Source organism: Carassius auratus, unplaced genomic scaffold (genome assembly GCF_003368295.1).
Source record: "Carassius auratus strain Wakin unplaced genomic scaffold, ASM336829v1 scaf_tig00035436, whole genome shotgun sequence".
Lineage (NCBI taxonomy): Eukaryota > Metazoa > Chordata > Actinopteri > Cypriniformes > Cyprinidae > Carassius > Carassius auratus.
This window is the reverse complement of record NW_020526229.1, coordinates 25,548-47,411: the sequence shown is the minus strand read 5'-3', so window position 1 is coordinate 47,411 and position 21,864 is coordinate 25,548. Positions and strand designations below refer to the sequence as shown.

Below are 21,864 nucleotides of genomic sequence, written 5' to 3'. Positions count from 1 at the left end.
TTATTGCAAGCTGGGTTTTTTTCCCTCCATAGATGGAATGGCTGTCAATATTGAAAAATATAGTGCCATTACAGACGAACTAGAGTTCATCAGTCCAATCAGATTTCAAAGTAAGACTCTTATAGAAATATAATGATATGCATTTTAGCAGGCCTTATGAGGAATGTGTGCAGGATAATGACATATATGTCTGACTCGCATGCTGAAAATGTGCCTGTGAAAGTGTGTAAAAAATTTAAAACACCCAGTATCTGCTATATAAAACAAACACATGCATTTGCCTTCAACAGGGGATAAACCCACAAAGGACCGAACCAATGTGTACCCTCACAAGAAACGCATCAATATATTTCTCTACGGTATTGTGGCGTTTCTAAATTTCTTGGGAATTTTTACAGCTTGTAGTTTCCTGGTCTTCAGTGTGAAACACCGCAATCATTGGTAAGTTGTGTGTTTGGTTTATAATCTTGAATGTGTATTTATTAGGTCTTTCTTTCAACAGTGCTAAACACATTTCTTATAAACCATGGTTATAGATCTGTTGTATTCTCGTCTTTTTTGTCATTCACAGGGCCATTAGCATGTCAAGACCTTTTATGAACGCTTTGATTATTTTTGGCGCTGTGTTGTCTTATTCCTCCATTTTCTTCATGGGACTAGATGGGTCTTATGTTTCCGACAGAGTGTTTGACGTTTCTTGCTCTGTAAGTACTTATGCAGTAAGAATATTGTTACAGTTGTTATTCAGATAGCTCTTTTTAGAAGTAGGTGATATTTATGTTGAGATCTGTTATGGGATTATATGCAGTATATGTATGATCTGTGGCATTTTTCATAGGTGCAAATGATCATGTTTATCTATTGGATGTACAGCAAGCTTTTGGGGGCAATGTTTTGCAAAAACATGGACAAATTCATTCATTATTCAAAAACCACAGCAGTGAAAAAAAGGTACGAATGTGATAGTATTTGTTCTTACTATTAAAAATTTTATTTGAAAATAATTAATTTCTATTATTAATTGTTACAGCGTGTGCTTTCTTGTCTTTTTTTCTTGACTTTCCTTCAGGCCATGAAGAACTATGGGCCGGTTCTCCTGGTTATGTTTCTTTTGTTAATTGACCTGAGTTTATTAATTTGGTCAGCAAATTTTGGATCCTTTGAGAAGAACAGTGAAGGAGTATCATATAGTGGTGAGTAACAAGAAAAAACGCATTTTCCAAATCTCTCATGGAGCCAAGAATTCAATGTACAAGCATTCATGAAGAGATCATCTATCTATCATTTACTCCAAATATGTGTGATGTCTTTCTTCCGGTCACACTTTATTTTAGGGTCCAATACTCACTATTAACTAAGCATTAACTATGACTTGCCTCAATTGACCCCTTATTTGCTGCTTATTAATAGTTATATAAGATATTGTTAAATTTAGGGTATTGGGTAGGATTATAGATGTCATGCATTATATGTACTTTATAAGCACTAATAAACAGCCAATATGTTAATAATAGACATTGCTAATAAGCAAGTAGTTATTGGTATGAATTGGACCCTATACTAAAGTGTTTACCCTTTCTTCATTGCAACACAAAAGGGAAAGAGTCTAATATATGAGATCATAACAAAGTATTTTTGAAACCACAACCACAAGCCCTTATTCATTGATAATCTGCCTCGGTAATCATAATTTGTGGGAATTCATTTTGCTGTAGTATTCTGAAAGAATATGTAAAACACCAACAACTTTGTTTACTCAAATTATGATTACTGGGGCAGATTATCATTATCAATGAATAGTTACGGTTTTATTACAGTTTCCAGTGTTATTTTCACCTGGAAATCCACAGTGAAATGTATACGCTTTTGAACCTGGGGTGATTTTTGTGTCAGTATTTTTCTCTTTTTGTTTTAGGCTGATCCTCATGGGCAAGATTTTTTTATTCAGCCCTTTTCAGAGCGATGTGAAAACACATACATGGGTTTCTGGATGACTGCATTCTACGTCTATAAGGGGATAATCCTGGTATGGGATAAGATTAAAAACATATCAAACAGTGGTCAATTATATAGCAATAATGAAACAGATGGCAAATGAATCAAATTTTTTTTACACATGTCCTTGTCTCCCGTCCAGCTGAGTACATGTTTCCTGGCATGGATCACACGCCACATGAACATCCCTGCCGTAAATGACAGCAGGAGTATCCGAATCAGTGTGTTTGTGTCAGTCCCAGTGATTCTGATTGGTACATGTGCATCCATGCTGTGGCAGGACCAGCCAAATGTGCAGTTCTGCATTGCGACCCTTGTGATCATCACATGCTGCTGTAGCACTCTTTGTATGGTGTTTATTCCAAAGGTATGAGGTGCATATTAACTGAAAATGCTATTCAAACATGTAGTGATTTCTTAAGAAATTATCATTTTTAAAGTTGCAATTTTGATATTTGTATGTCATTTGTATATCATATTCTAATTTAATTAGATATTTATAAACCTGCAGATTATTATAATAAGGATGGGTCCTGATCCTGAATTCTTGTCGAGGAGGTTCCACCTCACACAGTGGCATAGCGAATTAGAAAAGGAGAGTGGACTATACAATGATGAGAGGAACATTATGGAGCAGAACGACACAGGAGCATCTGTCTGCGTGACTGACATGACACAGAACGTCTCGTCTAGTCTGGACATTCTACTGTCAGAAAACGTACACCTCGTATGGCACATCAATGAAGTGAGAAGCTTTTTTGCAAGAATACATTTACTTACGTCGTAGATACTTGATTTATAACCACATCGGATTTGATCATTTGAAAATCCGATTCAATGTCACTCCAACCAAACAAACTCAAACTCGAGATAAAACAAGACAAACCAGGCAAGAAGAAGCCAATAACAATATAGAACAATACTTCAAAATACATATAGATTTGTTCCAGTTTTGTCGGTTACACATTACAAATATGTGAGCTACATAATCAGATTATGTAACGGGGCAGTCATGGCCTTATGGTAAGAGAGTCTGACTTGAAACCCAAAGGTCATGGGTTTGAGGCTTGGTATTTCTTCCCATTTTATTTAACTAATGTCTTAGAACTCGATGAACCAATGCAATCAGACTAATAAGCAAATGAGAAAAAGTAATACAAGAGTAACATCACACCATTAGTTTCCAATGAAAGTAAATAAGTAAATTTATGGGGAGTGACACAATATTCTAATGCACTACTTTTAAAAGTAACATTGCCCAACACTGCATATAGCACAATAGCACAATCAAGAAGGGTGACACACTCATTTTTATGTTGTTGTCAATATTCATATTTATTGAGATTTCTTGCAGCTGGATTCAGAACTGGAGGATTTAACCAGGCAACTGCATGAACTGAGCGCTCATGTTGTGGAGAATGTCATCATCAGAAGTTTTGTGCACAAAGCAGGTAGAAGAATGGTTGTGAGCGCCTCTGTGTAAATGCAGGAAACACTGTATTTAAGGGTTGATGTTTTAAGGCACTTCACATAAATGCAGAACACTTTGGTATCTCATGATCTTCTAAAATGTTGATGGCACAGTGGATAAGACACATGCCTTTGGTGTGAGAGACCTGGGTTTGAATCCACTGTAAGACACCAATGTGTCCCTGAGCAAGACACTTAACTCCTAGTTGCTCCAGAGGTGGTGCGACCTCTGACATACAGTATATAGCAATTGTAACTTGCTTTGGATAAAAGCATCAGCTAAATGAATAATGTAACGTAAAAATCAATTCAGGCACAAATTATTTTTTATTAATTTTTTTTTTTTACGGTCTACCATAACATTAACCTAACATGAAAACATTATCATCAAACTGTGATGTTTAATATTTTGACAGGAATGAAAACAAGGCTGTTAGGATAAAATGATGGTGTGTTCAATGGACTTTTTTTAACAACCCACTGACTGTTCAGCTGACAAAACATGTTTCTGAAGAAAAAAGGGGGAAAAAAATCTTTCAGTAAAGAGAAGCTCCATGAATAGCTTTGAAAATTATGATCTAGGACATTTACACAATGTGTGTCATTATAAGTGTATCCCTCACAGGCTCATTCTCATTCAATCATTGAAAATAAAACATTGAGTATAATAATTGTGTTATACCTCCAGAGATTGATTGCATAATTTCACTCTACTGATTATTATTTTTTTCTTCTTTATTTATCAAATGTGTATTCAGAAGGTTTAGCATCATTCAGAAATAGTTTTGACTGTTATTCTGTCTGTCTTTCCAGTCAAAGAGAAATGTCGCACTCTCCCTGAAAGCTCCAACTGTAACAGGAGACTGCTGGAGGACATTAACTCCCCTGAACAGTGCGTTTCATATATAGTTATCAATCCTTTTAATAGTGAACAGGAATTTAAACGTGTGCAATAATCTGCAGATTTCTTATAGTTTGTTTTGAAAAGAATTTTCTTAAAATTCCAGATCACTTCATTTACTGCATCTGTTGCTTCCACAGCATTCAGCGCAGGCTGTCTCTGCAGTTACCCATCCTACATCATGCCTATCTGCCCTCCATTGGAGGAGTGGAATCCAGTCCTCTGAATAGCCCTTTTGAAAGCCCTCAATATACGCCAGTGCCAGGACATATGGAGTGCTGGTGACAGGATTGTGGTTTACTGTACACTAGGAGACAAAATAAGCATATATAATATTTCAAAATTACCTGTATATATTTTATATATGCAGTATATCTGTTAACCTGTAATGAAACTCACAATTATAATTTAAATGTAAAAATTGAAATATTTTAAGGTTTAAAAAGAAAGCTGCTTTTTAATGTCCTGATTATATTTTAAGAACAGAACAGACAAATATGTCTCATGTCATGTGTATTTCTAAAACATTGAGGAAACCTTTGAGAGTGACTGAATCCAAAACTATGTACTATGCACTTTTTTTTTGTTTTTGTTTTGTTTTTTTGTACTATGTTACACAATGCAGTGCACTGAAGTGTGCTACCCATTCTTTATTGTCTGTGTTCTTAAGGTCAAGAGGTGTACAGACTAAAACTGAAAGTGATCACTGCTGACTTTTATGCAAGTGAAATTCACACCTTCGTCACTATATAAGAGTAAGACTCGTTAAAAGCTCTGTGGTTGTGGTCGAGAGATCTGACTTTCTGAAACTGTTTCAAAGACTGTACAGCGGGCATTTGGATAGCACTATAGATGAGTGGCATAAGGAACATGTATGCCCTAAATAGTTTGTTAATTTGCCAGCAAGATCCTTTGGTGTAATGGAATGATTTTTCAGGAATCTTATAAAGAAGTTATTGGTTTTTAGGACTTATATCTTAATGTCCCTGCCCCAGTCTTTGAATTATTATGATGATTGGATTGGTACTGGTGAAATGGGGCAGGTTGCTCTACCTGAATACATGATTTCAATGCTTTAAGGTTGTCACTCAGGTGCTATGTATAAGCACTGCTCATAAATATATGTAAAATACAATGTATCACTGCCTTAGTTAGACTTTTTGATGACTGCAGTGCCACACAACACATTCTCAACAAAGAAGTCATACTGAAGATCCCCAAGAGTCTCCTGGTCTTCACTTCTGAGTTTCTAACAATGCCATTCTAAACCTAAATTAAATTAAATTAAATTAAATTAAATTAAATTAAATTAAATTAAATTAAATTAAATTAAATTAAATTAAATTAAATTAAATTAAATTAAATTAAATTAAATTAATGCATTTAGCAGATGCTTTTATCCAAAGCGACTTACAGTGTATTCAGGCTATCAATTTTTACATATCATGTGTTCCCGGGGAATCAAACCCCCAACCTTCCACTTGCTTGCTTGCTACCAGTTGAGCTACAGGAATAGGGAACACATATTCGCTATTAACTAATAGTTTTCCTCCAATAAACTCCTAATTTGCTGCTTATTAACATTGAATAGGTAGTTGTTGAGTTTAGGTATGGGTTTGGGTTAAAGGATTTAGAATATGGTCATGAAGAGTAAGGCCTAATAAGTACTAATAAACACCCAATATTAAAGTAATATGCTTGCTAATAAGCTACTAGTTAATAGTGAGAACTGGGTCCTTAAAATAACGTGTTACAGACTTTCTTTCCTATGTTCAACACAAAACAACAAAACATTTATATATATATATATATATATATATATATATATATATATATATATATATATATATATATATATATATATATATATACATACATACATACAGTAAAAGGTAATGTGTTCAGGGTTGTTATAAACTGACTTTCACTGTATGGACAAAAACAGTCAACATTCTGCAGAAGAAAGAAAGCCATGCAGGTTTGTAACCGCACAAGAATGAGTAAATTATGACAGAATATTCCTTTTTTTGGGAAGACTGTCTGTTTAAAGTGTTTATAACAAGGCAGGATCGGATGCTTGTTTTTTTTTTTTTGTTTTTTTTTTTTTGTTTTTTTTTTTCACTGAAAGACTATAATGATTCAAAGTGAAAGTAATTAGAAAACTGAAAGTAAACATGATCTTGTTGTAAATGACAGGAAGTGGTTTTTTACTCTACATGACAGTTGCTAAAGGAAAAAAACATGCGATATAACACATTTTCATCAGAAATTGGCAAATACAGTTTACTTGTTTAGACGTGATTAACAAAAAGTTTATTATTTCTGTTGCAAAAAGACCATATTTCAGCGATGTCATAGTACACACACACACACACACACACACACACACACACACACACACACACACACACACACACACATATATATATATAAAGAAAGTCATGCATGTTTGTAACCGCACAAGAATGAGTAAATTATGACAGAATATTCCTTTTTTGGGAAGATAACAAGGCAGGATCGGTTGCTTGTTTCTTTTTTTTTCTTTTTTTTTAGTTTTTTTCATTGAAAGACTATAATGATATATATATATATATACACACACAAACACACACATAGTATACAATAAAAAAACGGATTATTAAAAGCCAGTACTTAACAAAACCATTCTACTAAACAGTAAGAATTATTTCTGTTTTCAATGTTCTTTTTTTTTTTTAAATGATTTGGTTATGCAATTCTGGCTTTTCCTGCTTTCCATTTACCAGCAGAAACATGCGGCCTCTTTGAGATTCAAAACTTCAGCACAGTTATAGAACTCTAAAAACAATCTATTAAACCAAAATTGTGCAATCCTGCTATTTCCCAGAACACTGTGTGGACATGTCATGTTTGTTTAGGTGAAATCAGCAGTGAAGCAAGCATTTCGAAAAGGGGAGGATCACAGGCTCAAAAAAGTATAAAATTCCTCTGGTAGCAAACTTCCAGACATTCCAAAGTTTTAGTTTGCAGTGAACTATGATGTCCTTCAAGACTGCACTGGGTCTGCTTCTCCTGTCCACAGTGGTCATGCTGGCTGAATCCTCATGGGGCAATGGTACATTTACAAATCTTGTTCATTATCACTTTGCTTAGCATGACTTCCACTACATTGTCTGCACCAATGTTTTTATTTGTTTTATTTTAATTTAAATAACTAACAAGTATATGGATTAAACTTGTTTTCTTAGCCTTAAACCATTTTAAAATGATCTTTTTCCCTCATGTTAATATCATGTTAATATCCTCAGGGAAAGGAAACTCTTACAGTTATGACCTTTCCAAAATGTCTGACCTAAGAAAGCTATACAACTCCAAAGTTTTCATGGCAGAGAGGATGACCAGGCCTCTGGAGGGGATGTCTTTCCAATTAGGCAAACTTAGCCACTCTGGAGTCAGGTAAAATCAAGTTATAATCAACAGTTTTATCATTTTATTTTGTGTTATATGCATCATGGTGAATACATCACATTTGTATATTTAGGGGAGTGAGTGTTTTGAATCTTACAGTTTTCATCTGCTGGTCTTTTAGAGTTACTCTAGAAGACGGGACTAAATGGCTGGTCCATAAAGGAGACGGCTATGGCATCTCAACCCAGACTGTTGTTGTGGCTGCCCGTCATATAAGCAGTAACTGGAAGGCAAGTATTTTTGAAAGATGAGGGACATTACTTTATCCTTGTGTATGTGCATATAAAAGCCTATGTTTTTAAAATAAGACTTAATTAGAAATGTTTCAATAAAATTTACAGTACTCTCAATTTCACTTAACTTCATAATTTTGGTCTGTTCATTTATTAATATTGTTATTTTTATTATTTTTTTGACAGATTGTTGAGACAAAAGATTTTCGGGGGAGCAAGACAGTGTCAGATTTTGTGAAGGCCGGAGGAACAAATTACAAACTTTTGTTTGATAACTGCCATGATGCAGCCGACCGGATGATGGGTCGTTAAATTAAAAACAATTATGTTAGTATGTTGTATGTGAAGAAAGCATCACTTTTAATACTTTAAATAATAATAATAATAAATGTAATAATGCATTCTTAATTGTTACACTGTTGTGTTTCTTAATTATCTTTTAAATGTATGATTGTGTTTCAATGTATTAACCCTAAATATACTTAAATATATTTGAAGTGCATTTATTTCATGCTAATTATACTACAAATAGATTTACATTTTTTATGTACTTATGTAAACAATTGTACTTTTAGCATATTAAACTGGTATACTTAAAGTCTGCTAAACTGGAACAAATAATTTAGCACTTAATGCACTTAAATTGTGCGAAAGTAGTTCTGAAGTCCAAATAAAGATATACTGATGTATATTTGATTTTGCTTAAGTGGAGCTATTGCAAGTATACTTCAGGTACACTTCACATATCTTGCATTTTAAGACCGATATTATTCAAAGATCATACAATCTTCATCAATAGTGACATTAAAACACATTTTAGGCTTAATATTAAAAAATGTGCATTGTATATAAAAAGAAAAAGAAAAAGAGATTTTATCTAGAAGTGATGTGCTGTGCTGAAAGTAAAATATCTGAATGATGGTAGATGGAGTTTGTGTAAACAGTCAAATAAGTTTGCCAAAGAAGCTGGCTATTTTTAAATATACAGCGCCTAATAATTATCCTTACCTCACTTGTTATGCCATGCCTTTTGCTTTCTGTGAACAGAATTTATCATCCAAACGTTTAATAACTGCCATAATGCAGTCAACAGGATGTTGGATGATTAAATTTGCTACAGTGTAAATGTTCATGTTTCATGAAAAGAGTTTTACTTCAACTTTTTTTGTTATCAACTTGAATTTGAACAATTTGAAAAAATGTAAAAAGTGATACATTATAATCTTTAAATGTTTTATTTTACTGTAGCCTCCGTCATGTTTTGACATTTTATTGTGAAAAACAATATATCTTAAAGTTTCAAACAGGTTTATCATCATCACGATTAAATAAATATATAAATGAACAAATAAAGCTGCTGAGCTGCAGATGGTGACAGAGGTTCGTGTGTCCTTCAGTTTTATCCATGAGTCTTAAATGCAAAATGGAAAAGGCTGTGCAATATTTAAAGTGTAAGAAGGGAGAAGATGCCCTCCTTCAGAAAAGATGTCCTTCAGGACGATGATGCTTCAGCTAATGTGTTATTAAGGGAGATAAACAGAATCATTCCATTTAACAGAATGCTATCTCATAACACTATTTCAACATTATTTAAACCTGTGGCAAGTACTTTTATATACTTTTATAGAATCTATAAATGACTTATAATATGTTTTTTAAAGCATAAAAAGATTTGTCATTAATATAGAATAAATACAGTATATTATATATTTTAACTACATTAATTTAAAAACATTAACGTGTATAGATGTGTATATAGTTAAGATTTTGTTTCAAATATGGACAAAAGAAAAGAGAGCACAATGAAAACTGTTTTTGATTAAAAACAATTGCATTTTCTGAATAAGAGAGACATGTTTATGTTTAGCCCTTGGACATTTTGACCAATTCATGTAAACTTATAATTTATCCAAATACTTTGATTTAAAGGAATTGCACAGTCGCAAAACAGAGGATTTAACACAAATACGACATTTCGCACCATAGCAGAGGCAGATGGTCGATTTTACAAACAAAACAAACAAGACACAAAGCGTCTGATAAAAGGTCACGTGTCCGTCTGCAGCGCTCGTGCCTTCAGGCATTTTGTGCGTCGCGTGCGTGCGCGTGCACGTCCAGTTTGGGTAAAAGTAACAGAGCTAGAGTGAATACAATACACTATAGGAATTAATTGTCATTCTCTCAATGAATTTGCAAAGGTAAATCTATATGTCACGCGTATAGCCATAGCGGTCATCAGAAAGCAACTGTCATTCTTCGAGTCGTTTCAACAAAGATAAAAACTTGCCTGTCATCTGTTTGTTTTTTTCTCTCTCTTTTTTTGCACATAGTTTTATCCCCTCGGAACGGTTTAGCTAGTCAGCTGGTACAGCATTAGCTGCTTGGCTAGCTCTGATGTGCTGTGCTAACTGGACAATGAGAGGTTTGACTTGAAGTTTCATTTTTAAAATCACGAGATGTAATGTTTATTCTCACGAGTTTAGTTGCCTTTTAAGAAAAGACTTGACAATCGTATTTATACTGCATGAAATTTGAGAAACTCGTTAGCCAGTATCTAGCATTAGCAAGCTAATGTTGTGATAATCCACTGAAAACAGTCAGCTAAGATACCCTCTCTTTATATGTTTATGTGTTTTCACTATTTAATTTGCATCTGGGTTCTTTAGAAGGTTACGTTTTCTTTACAGTATAACCAGTTTTTGTCATAGCGGTTTAATTTGTGCGCTAGTCTGTCATAAGTGAAGTAGCTGATTAGCTCAGTTAGCCACTGTCCTCTATGAACGCCTTTCCGTAAACTTTGATGTATCTACTTGATTTCTGTTGTTTGCATGTAATAGTTCTACTTCGTGACACGTCAGCGTGTGTAAATTTAGGAAAATATCTTGGTGTCCCTGATTGGAGGGTATCAGAATACAGTAGGTTGGTGAAAGGCCTGGTTTAGGGTAGATTCTGCAAGCTGGTAAAATAGTTGAGCATATGTTCCTGAGTCAGCTTGAATGAAATCGTGCATGTGTATTGGTGCATTTACAAATACCAGCTATGCAAATGCAATTCAGGATTAAATAGTCAAATGTTTGTCCTTTTTAATATAAATTTGGTATTAATAACATGTTAAGCGTTTGTCCATGCAATATAGATCAGAGATCATTTCTTTACGTTTATAGGTCCATCCACAGGACGGGAGAGCATTTGTGTCTTGAGAAAGACCTGGTAAGACTATACTCAAAATGAGCAAGAAACCTCCAAATCGACCAGGGATCACTTTTGAGGTTGGCGCCAGGATCGAGGCCCAGGACTACCTGCAAAAATGGTATGAATTAATTTTGTAGGATCATTTAAAAATGCAATACAATCACCGCTACTTGTTTTAAATTGTGGTCCGCACTGTGGCTTCAAGGGAGTGCTTGGGGGAGTGTGACATTTTTGTAAGAAAAACTGAAAATGTAATAAAACATTTTTTAATAAACATTAAATTAAGTGTATGGAATTTTGTAGGAAATGAGTGAAAATGAAAATGCTTTTTTTTTTTTAGGGTGGTTGCATATATGGATCATTATATTTGGGGCATCTAAAATATTAAAATCCCATGTGTTATAAAATTGTTACAGTTTGCAAATACTCACTTGATTAATTTAGTCTCATCTAAAACAATTAAGAGTTACACTTAAACATTAGTCTGTGTCACTTTCTTTACGAATAGTTTGTTTAATGGGCCATTATTAAACATGTGGTTTGTGGTTTGTTTTGTTGTTATTCATATATCCTTGATCCATGGTGAGTGGTTGCTTTGCAGGTACCCTTCACGTATCGAGAAGATTGATTACGATGAAGGAAAGATGCTTGTACATTTTGACCGTTGGAGCCATCGGTACGATGAATGGATTCTCTGGGACAGCAACAGACTTCGGCCATTAGAAAGACCGCCACTCCACAAAGAGGGTCTCAAAGAAGAGGAGGTTTGCAGTATTTCCTCTTTTCAGACATGCTTATGGTCTGAAATATCTAGGATGACATGAAATGCATGAGTAATGCAGGAAACTTTGTTGGCTGTTAGAGTATATACACCAGGTATAGAAAAGAATCACCCCCTTTAAATAATCACATTTGGTTGCTTTACAGCCTGAAATGAAGAAGGGCACAGTTTTTGTTTTACCCAGCTGTATTCATTCAGTGCAACTTATAACATCTAAGTGAAAGATATAACACCAGCATGTCAGAAAATACATTTTGAAAACATGATTATTTTAAAGGGGGGTGTATCTTTTCTATACCCACTGTATGTCGAATGAAGCTGCTAAAATAAACTTTATTGATGTTTTCAGCCACTCAAATGAAATGAAATAAAAGAAAATCTCATTCTTTAATGAGATGAATGATTGATTAATTTTTGTCTTATAAACGTTTCTGCCAGGAGAGACTCGGCGAGATGAGAGCATCTCGTCTCCGTGAGCTTCCTGGAAGTACAGAGAGCACAGAGGACCAAAAAGACTTACCCCAGCAGAGACAAGTACATACCTCAATTGCCCGTCTTCCTTGATCTGTCTCTCTCAAACTGCTTGTCCCATCATTGTTTGGGGTTTTCCTCCATCTACATAGCCAAAACCTTTTTATATGTATCTATAGAGGTGTTGTTACACTTAAACTATTGTACAAAAGTTACGTTTTTGTAAGATTTTGTATGAACGCTCTCATGGTTCATCTATTATTCAGTCAAAAAAAAACAGGAATACCGGTAATATTGTGAAACGTTTTTACAATTCAAAATCAACTTTTCTATTTTAATATTTCAAATTGTAAAAGCTGCTTAGGAAGCCCTTATTATTAATATCATTGTTGAAAACTGTATTGATGCATAATAGTTTTGTGGAGACAGTGGCATGTTATTTCAGGATACTTTGTTGAATAGAAAAATTAAAAAAAAATAGTGACCCCACACTTTTGAACTGTAGTATGTTGAAAGAAAGCTTTCCTTTCTGATGTATAGAAATATAGTAGATAAAATATATTTAAGAATCTATAAATACAATTTAGGCTTCTGTGGTTTTCTTGAATTTAATTTAAACTAGTATTTCAACGTATCTGTGTGGATGTTAAACTACTATAATCAGCTTGGCAAGTGCTTCATGAAATTATCAAAGGTTTGTGGTGTGTTCATCACAGTTTATTCTGCTCTAACAATTCACTTTAACGATCACAGAACATCCCATATCTTCAAAACAGGCTTGGCTGAAGTAGTCTGAGTTTTTTTTGACTAATTAATTGCATGTCTATTTTGTTTTTATTTTATCTTTAGGAATTGAGAGATGGTGAGGAGGTGCTTGCCCGATGGACAGATTGCCGCTACTACCCTGCCAAGATTGAAAGCATCAACAAGGAAGGTAAGACCACCTTGCTCATCCTTCAGGAAACATAATTTTTCTGTCAGCGTGCAAAAAAAAAAACCTTAAGTGTGATTATCATTGTTAAAGTGAGTCTGTTTTTCTTTGCATAAGAAAAAGTGTTCTCAAATGCTATTTTTGAATGTATAGGATTTAGCCAAATGCATCTCTAGGCTAAACAAACGTTAAACATTTTTTTGAATAAAATCTAAAGATTCTAATGTATTTGCTGTGGTTTTTTTTGTTTTTTTGGTACTTTAGGCACTTACACTGTACAATTTTATGATGGAGTCATTCGCTGCGTGAAAAGAATCCATATCAAGTCCATGCCAGAAGATGCAAAAGGACAAGTAAGTTTATTAAAGTGACTTTATTTAGTCCTCATCAGTTCCTTTTTTTTAACAGTTATTCTCCTGATATTTAATAGATTTGTTTTTCACAGCTTGATTATTTTTGAGCATGTTTTATATATAATTGTGTATTTCAGTGTGGCCCTCTATAGTATTGTCCTTTACCTCTCCCTCTCTTTCAGAAGGTAAAATGCAGGGCTCAATCCTGAATATTATTTGAAGACACAAGCAGCTGGTCTACACAGCTTACAGTCGCATCTCTGTGCCAGTCAGGCAGCTCAGAGATGCTCAATCGCTTTATTCTACCTCCTCAGTTACCTTTACTACTTTATTAATAGCTTTACGTTTTTTTGTTTGTTTGTTTTGCATGTTAGCCATGGTCAGAGGTGTGTTTGTGACCGGTCTCCGTCAGATGTGACTGATAGTGTATTGGTTTGTGTTCAAGCAGGACTGGATCGCTCTGGTGAAGGCTGCTTCAGCTGCAGCCAAGAATAAAGGAGGGAACAGACCACGTACCAGCGCCAACAGCAACAAAGACCGAGAAGACAGGAGGGAACAGCAGTCAGATGAAGAGCTTGACGATGAGGAAGATGATGATGATAGCCAATCAGAAAAACTTGGTATATGATTTTTCTCTTTTCTTGCCCATTGAATTTCTGGATGTTTTACAGTGAAGTTCTTGCCTACCGATCTGTGTTCAGTTATGTTTTTCATAAACCTTTGTCATTTGAATGGAGACTTATCTTAAATCAGCACTTTGTTCATATTGAGCATCCACATGTGTCCGTTTCTTGCTTTATGCAGCAGAACTGGACTCAGAAGAGGAGGACAGTAAGCCAGCTTCTGAGGAGCTTGAACTAGCTACAGCAAAGAGGAGGAGCAAAAGACAAGGCAACTTGTGCAGCAGTAAAAGGACGCGTCTCAACAAGGGGGCAGGTAAATGTCATGGGTCCTTAAAATATTGGACAATGAGGGCCTTAGAGTCAAAAATTTTGAGATCCACTCTTCTGAATTAATCTTTAATAGTCAGATTCATCATGGGCTCTATATTTTTGAAATAAACCGTGACGTTAATTCTGCTGTGGGTAATGGCTATGATGTTTTGTGTGTGATTTTCCTATCTAATCATCAAGGATGTGCTGACTCTGAGTCTGAATGCAAAGCTGAGTCAAAAGAGCTTCCAGTGACATCACAGCAGGTAAAGATGAAACTGACGTACTGTTATCAACATGATGATCACTTTCATAGACCCATTGTGTCATGTTTGCTTCTCCACCCATCAGAAAGTGTCAGGTGCAGAGACTAGTCCTGATGATGAGAGATCCCAGTCCGTCAGTTGTCAAAAAACTCCAGCACCCCCCTCTAGCTCATCTCTGTGCAAGTCTCGCTCAAGAAGAGTCAAACATGACTCGGGAGAGTCCACCACTAGCAATCAGAACACAACCGCAGTCCCCGAACCCAGTCCTTCACCCAGTTCTGCACACACACCCCCAGACAGCACACACACTGGTTGGTAGTGTTTATAGATTGTCAACTCTCAGCAGTTACAACAAACTTGATATTTCAAATTAAATGGATGTGAAAATAATATGTGTCTGTTTCTGCATAGCCCCTACCAATTCCCCCCAGAAAAGGAGACGATCTCAGCGTCTCGCAACCAGCTCTGACCAGTCGTATCCCTCTTCACCACACATGAGGGACTCAAGCACTCACCCTCCTCCAGATGACTCTCAAAAAGCTGGTTAGAGAGACAAACTTGCATAAACAGCACTTATACCATTGTAAAGCACTCGAAAATTACTGTTCAAAGGTTTGGGGTCCATATGATTTGACCTTTTAAATCATAATCATGATACTTTTAAAAGGTAGTATACATGCATGCCGGTAGCACCACTCTAGAATAGTGTGTCTTGAAATTGCATGATTATCAATACCTGATCTGTATAAATCGTGTGTGTTAATTATTATTATCATTATTTTTTTTAGGTGAAGACAGCAACACTGCAGATAAAACAGAAGCTCCTTCTCAAAAGCCAGCTTCAGGAAGCCCATCCACAGCTCCTCCCACTAGCATTGCTGAGTCACCTGTCACTGAGAAGGACAAGATGACTGACGTGTTGTCCAGTAATCAAACAACTCTTGAAGGGAACTCGGCCTCTGTAGTGACTGGTAGGTTGGCCATGCAACCATAGAATTGAATGCCTTTATTATGTTTCTCCATGACACTTGAACCTTTTGAAGGACACTTTGTGGCATTGCTATAGTAAACCGCAAAGTCACATGTCAGGATATATGAAAAATATCAACAGCAGACTGTTTAATGGTAATGATTGTTATGATTTGGCTGCTTGTGCTTTAGTGATATGTAAGTACTATATATTATCTTCTCATTTTATGTTCAGCTCCAGGTCAGAAAGTTCCTTCCAGGACTCCTAAAGCCAACAAACACGCCAGAGAGCCAAGTATGGATTTTCACCTCTCTTCCACTTACTTAAATTAAAAAATGTCAAAGTCCATTTTTATATATATATTAGAACTACTTTACTAATTTTAATATATAGTAGTATGTAAAAAAAGGCTTTCCCCTTCCTTTTCAGTTATTAACACCAAAAAGTCTGATGATCCCACTGCTCCCAATGAGTCTTTAATAGATTTGGACCATAATAAATTTAAGTGTAAAGTCCCTGGCTGCTCTAAAGCATTCCGGAAAGCAAAGCTTCTGGACTATCACCTGAAGTACTATCATAACACTGAGAAAGAAATGGACAGCGAAGTCTGCTCTCCAGAGAGGGTTGGCCGCTCCAGGGCCACGTCTGCTTCCATGCCTACGAGCACCTTGTCTGATATGCCAGATAACAAGAGACGCAGGACCGTCTCTACTTCTTCCTGTAGGTTGTTATTTGTGGGGATTTTTTCAGTTAAATGGCTAATGAATTAACAGTTACACATTTTAACTGAATTCTGTTTTTCTGTTTGGGGGCTTAGCTCTGTCCTCTCAGGGCTTCATGCTTCAAATGGACAGTTCTGGCTGTGTGAGGCCTCCTAAATTCTGTAAGAAGAAACGTTCTTCTGCCTCTGTAAGTTCAGACAGTACAGAGATCTCCCTACCACCTCCCACGTTTGATCATCTCCATGATAAGATTATCAAGAAGGATAAGCACCTAGATGGTGAGCTATTTCGTCAGATTGTAAAGATGATGGATGGAGTTCCTTTTTCTCCATGTTATTTGACCTTTTATCTTATGGATGTTTATTTTGTCTTCAGGGCTTTGTATAAAGACAGAGAGGAAATTCAAACTGGAGGATAAATGTCAGTTGTTTGGTGAGTTTACTGAACTTTTTTTTTCATCTCAATTTCACATTCTTAAACCAAGAGGTTCTCATAATATCTTGTATTTCTTTCTCTGCTTGTAGTGAAAAAGAGGGATAAAGACAGAAGGAAAGAGAAGGACTTTTTCCGAATTAAACAGAAGAAAAAGAAAAAAAAGAAGAAGAAATCAAAGCTGCACTGTAAGATACGTTTTGAGGTTGTCTTTTTACTTACAAGTATAGAAGTACTTAAAATCTCACATCTGTGAGTTAAAAATAAAAAAACTACGATGTCTTTTAAAATGTTTTAATTTAAACTCTGTCTTAAAGTGCCACATTCCACTTTAGGCATCTGTTTCAGTTCATAATGAGTTGCCTTACATGTTCCCCTATGAAACGAGGATCATATTGTTCTCACCTTTGTGCAAAGGTTATGCAGACCTGGATGAGATGTCGTTGGCTTATTTGGATAGACTGTCTTCCCCATTACATCGTTCTTCCTCTAGTGCCTTCAAGCACAGCACCTTCCAATACCCTCGTGCCATACTGTCCGTCGACCTCTCCGGGGAGAGTAAGTCCTCTCATTGATTTGCAGAATTTCGTAGCTACTTTCCAATAATGTTATCATTTCAGCTGTAGCTTCCAGCCACTAAATTTTAAGTTCTGTACCTAATAGATAGAAGTCAACATGAATGTGGTATCAGTGATGTGCTGTGATGTTGAGCCTCATTTCACGTCCTACTTCCTTTTCCTGTCTCAGACCTGTCAGACATCGACTTTCTGGAAGACTCGACCACTGAGAGTTTGCTGTTCAGTGGAGATGAGTATAACCAGGATCTAGACTCGATCACTATGGAGGACTTCCAGTATGAGGATGATGATGGTGGCGATGAAATTGTTCGCTGCATCTGTGAGATGGATGAAGAAAACGGCTTCATGATTCAGGTAGGATCACTCTTAGTAAATGCCAGCCGTTAAGCTTTGAAAGTAGTTTGTATGCTGTCTGTAAATACAAAGTTTAATGCAAGAAGCATCTTATATGTGCTGATTTATGGTGTCTTTGTTTTGAATCTGTTGTCTGAATAGAATAGATCGTTTTCTGATAACATTTCTCTCTCTGTACAGTGTGAGGATTGTATGTGTTGGCAGCACAGTGTGTGTATGGGGCTTTTGGAGGACAGCATCCCCGATCACTACATATGTTACATCTGCAGAGACCCTCCAGGTAACTACTTTGCAACAAAACTTTATCCAGCTTACTAAAGATGTCAAATGTCTGTTTCTGAAATGGAAATGAGGTTTATGTAAATATAAAACTGAAATTGCTCCAGGGTTGTTACTAAACTATTTTTCTTTTTCAGGTCAGAGGTGGAGTGCTAAATACCGCCATGATAAAGAGTGGCTACAGAAGGGCCACATGTATGGCCTGTCCTTCCTCACAGAGAACTACTCGCATCAGAATGCCAAGAAGATCGTGTCCACTCACCAGCTGCTGGCTGATGTTTACAGTGTTAAAAACTTGCTCCATGGCCTTCAGCTGAAGATGGATATTTTACAGTAAGAGATGCTTTGCCTTTCCTCAACCTACCAAATTATTTAAATTAGGTGACATTGTTGAAAAAAAAAAAGATACTCCCTATTATAATTTTTTTCCAAAGGAATTGTCAAAGATGGATTTAGCTAGGGTGTTATAAAATGTAAGTAATGAGAAGATGTGGACATTTTTACTCCATAAGGATTTGTCGAACATCCTATAACAACAGAAATAAACACGGCAACAGCCAGTCAGTGCAAACACACACAACACTCAGTGTTTCAAGCATCTGACATCTCAGTATATTAGAACAATCCACATGAACTTAATCTTTACTCAGCATTCACTTCTCAAGCTTTTTCACCATTTAATATTAGAAAACCTATAAATTCACACTGAAAGTTCAAAATCTTCAGGACAAACTCCCAAAATAAAAGCACGGGAACATAAAAATACAGTATATTACTATTGTATACCAAGATGTTCTTAATATTACTATTTTTTTTAATGAATATTATTCAACCAAGATTTTTTTTATTTATCCAACAATTATCAGTATTTTTGTATTAAACAAAACTTAAACCATACATTTATTTTATTAAGAACCTTTGAGGGAAAAAATCGAATGGATTTATTCAGGTTATTTTTACATTCATTCTTAAGGTCTAACTAATTAATGAGAATGAGTAAATTTAATATTGTGATGAATATTGATATTGCATAACGGGGATAAAATTATAATATTTCTGGCCATACTGCCTAGCCAATTTTGAAGTGAATTTTATTTGTGTAACAATGGTTGTGCATTGGTTGAGTTGAGGTTTTAGGCCTGTTTCCCAAAGCTGTCAGGTTCTAAATTGATCATCTGATATATTACTGAAGAAGAAAAGATCCAGGAACAATAATATGCTTTTAACATTTTCTCAGGAACAAACATAACCCAAGTTTGCACTTGTGGGCCCGGTCTTGGGTGAACTCTGATGAGGACCAGCCTATGGGTGGTGTTCCAGACTGCCTACATTTTAAAGAGCACCTCAACCTGAACTCAAGCCCTGAAACTTATATAACCAGCGAACACAGCTACCAGAAACCTCCCGGTACAGGCCTCGAACACACAAGGGATGAGCAGGGAATGCAAACAGCCTCTCAGTTTTACCGAAAGGAAGAAGAGGTAACAGAGGGACAGTTAAATCTCTGATCTGGATAGGATATGGACTAGGAGATGGAGTTTGCAATCTGTGCTGTTTGTGGTTTGTGCAGGTGAGCAGTGCCATTGCTCTGACTGGCTGTGTGAATGACAGCAGTCTGGGCTCCAAGGAGCAGGCCAGGAACTGTCTCCAGTGGCAGATGAACCTGCTTACACACATAGAGGATGTTCAGAACCAGCTGTCTGGCCGTATGGACCTTATTGAGAAAGAGCTTGATGGTAAGCGGGAGAAATATGGGAAGTGCCACCTGACCAGGGCTGGTTGAATTCTTTTCTGTGGTGCCACAGAAGAATGCCGTCATGAGCTTGAGTTGAAGTTAAAAGACTTGCTTATGATTTGTGATGGCTAATGATTTTATCCTTTGTGAAGATTTAACCAGAAACATTTTGCTTGCTTTTTCCATAAAAAAAATTATCCAAGCAGAGATATCTATTTTTGATATTTTGTAAAGGTTTCATTCTTTTTCTCCCTATCTGTATGAAGTGCTCGAGAGTTGGTTGGACTTCACAGGAGAATTGGAGCCCCCTGATCCCCTGGCCCGACTGCCACAGGTCAAGTGCCGCATCAAACAGCTTCTGACAGACCTGGGGAAAGTGCAACAGATGAGCACCCTCTGCTCTGTGTGATACACACATTACAGTGTGTGTTCTGGGCTTCTAACACAACCTCTTGTTTCTCCGTGTGTGAGAAGGTTTATTCTACATGATTCTCCTGTTCAGCAGATGTGCCCTTTGTGAAGTAAAACATTGGCCATCACCAAGTATGACATGAGGAAAACGTACACTTAATGTGTGAAACAGGAAGAGGTCAATGCATTCATGCGGAGTCAAAACGTATCTGCTTAAAGAAGATTTTACTTTCCAAAACAGGAAGAGCTCACTATAGCAGATTAATTATAATGTTAAAATAAGAGATTATCTATTTTTAAAAAAAACCTGAAGAGGTTAACACCACACATAAATTTAGGTTTTAACTAATTGAATCTTTTGTGTTTGTTTTTTTTATTTTTTATTATTAAGTTCAGTTAGACCCCCAAAGCAAATCTAGTCTGTATTTCCACTCTGTGAGCTTAAGGACATTTTTTAACTTGACTGAAGTGGGTCACTGATAGCAGAATGTTTAAGAGTTCATTAGTGTTCGAGGAAACAAAATTTGGTTATAACGTTTTTTTGTCACTTAAAAATTTACCCTAACGTGCCAAGAAAAAAAAACTGCTCTTTTTTTTTTTTTTTTTTCTCTCAGACATGCACAGATTTTTATACGTTTTTGAAATGGATTTTGCATTTTAAGCCAGGATTGGTCTTATTTGCAGTCTGATACACTGGCACTAAAGGTTCACAATGCCAACAAGCTCATTAGACCACCACCCAGACAGTTTTCACACATCAACTTGTCTAATACTCACTTCTCTACAGTCTTGATGTATACTGTAGCGATTCACATGAAAACAAACTACTCTAACTTAATCCAGGATGTCCAGAAAGAGGTGACTCTTCTCACTAAGGTCTGTTTATCACGTTGATACTTTGAGAGTTGCTGCCGTGAAGTAAGCTAATCCTGAGATGGATGTAAATGCATTAAAAAAATCAATTTAGTTCAGGTCATTTTTTTTAAATGTATGAACAGTTTTTATAACTGTAAGGAAAAACAATGAAAAACTAAGGCATAAGAGGATAATACTTGAAAATGCCTGTTTAATCTCAATTTCTATTAATCTGTACAAAGAGTGTTTTAGAATTTAGATTTAAAACTTGAAGTTTCTTTTAGATGAGAAATACCAGCTGTACATTTAAAGCTTTTATTTAAAGATCTGATGTAATTATCTGTATGTACAACTTCATTAAAAAATATTCTCAACATTTTTGGTGTATAGTCATTGTTTACACTTCCTTTATGCAATAATGTTCATTTAGGAAGTTTTAGGTTTTAAATGTTAAAAATGTATTTTCCTCTTTATAAAAGTATTGGGGTAACCAAATAAGAGAAGTTACTTCCCACAGCTTAATTGAAAGTGCTTTTCAGATGTCTGACGTTGCTGG

The 21,864-nt window shown here is 35.7% G+C and overlaps 2 protein-coding genes and 1 long non-coding RNA gene across 6 annotated transcripts; all 3 read left to right on the top strand.

Annotated features, from left to right (window-relative positions):
* Nucleotides 1-14: 14 nt before the first annotated feature.
* LOC113081982 (uncharacterized) lies at nt 15-713 on the top strand. Its single transcript, XR_003282389.1, has 3 exons — nt 15-110; nt 291-441; nt 572-713. It is a non-coding gene; the product is annotated as an uncharacterized LOC113081982 (long non-coding RNA).
* Nucleotides 714-1,164: 451 nt separating this feature from the next.
* LOC113081981 (gamma-aminobutyric acid type B receptor subunit 2-like) lies at nt 1,165-5,148 on the top strand. The gene is made up of 7 exons (XM_026253884.1): nt 1,165-1,193; nt 1,916-2,026; nt 2,138-2,362; nt 2,507-2,740; nt 3,350-3,446; nt 4,279-4,357; nt 4,507-5,148. Exons 2-7 carry the CDS (start codon nt 1,979-1,981, stop codon nt 4,649-4,651), a joined length of 828 nt encoding a protein of 275 aa, XP_026109669.1. The 5' UTR covers nt 1,165-1,193; nt 1,916-1,978; the 3' UTR covers nt 4,652-5,148.
* Nucleotides 5,149-10,135: 4,987 nt separating this feature from the next.
* Nucleotides 10,136-21,684, top strand: LOC113081979 (PHD finger protein 20-like protein 1). Of its 4 annotated transcripts, none has more exons than XM_026253881.1 (25): nt 10,136-10,244; nt 10,377-10,468; nt 11,211-11,356; nt 11,840-12,002; nt 12,458-12,553; nt 13,340-13,424; nt 13,686-13,774; nt 14,223-14,394; nt 14,579-14,710; nt 14,908-14,972; nt 15,058-15,283; nt 15,384-15,515; nt 15,761-15,943; nt 16,177-16,236; nt 16,372-16,662; nt 16,760-16,942; nt 17,040-17,096; nt 17,189-17,284; nt 17,514-17,654; nt 17,844-18,028; nt 18,209-18,308; nt 18,445-18,640; nt 19,545-19,788; nt 19,878-20,043; nt 20,309-21,684. In XM_026253881.1, the coding sequence occupies exons 3-25, from the start codon at nt 11,274-11,276 to the stop codon at nt 20,449-20,451; spliced, it is 3,288 nt and encodes a 1,095-aa protein (XP_026109666.1). In that variant the 5' UTR covers nt 10,136-10,244; nt 10,377-10,468; nt 11,211-11,273; the 3' UTR covers nt 20,452-21,684. The 4 variants fall into 4 exon arrangements, with proteins under 4 accessions (XP_026109666.1, XP_026109667.1, XP_026109663.1 ...); XM_026253882.1 differs by having other exon boundaries at nt 14,220-14,394; nt 14,582-14,710; XM_026253878.1 differs by having other exon boundaries at nt 14,220-14,394.
* Nucleotides 21,685-21,864: the final 180 nt, after the last annotated feature.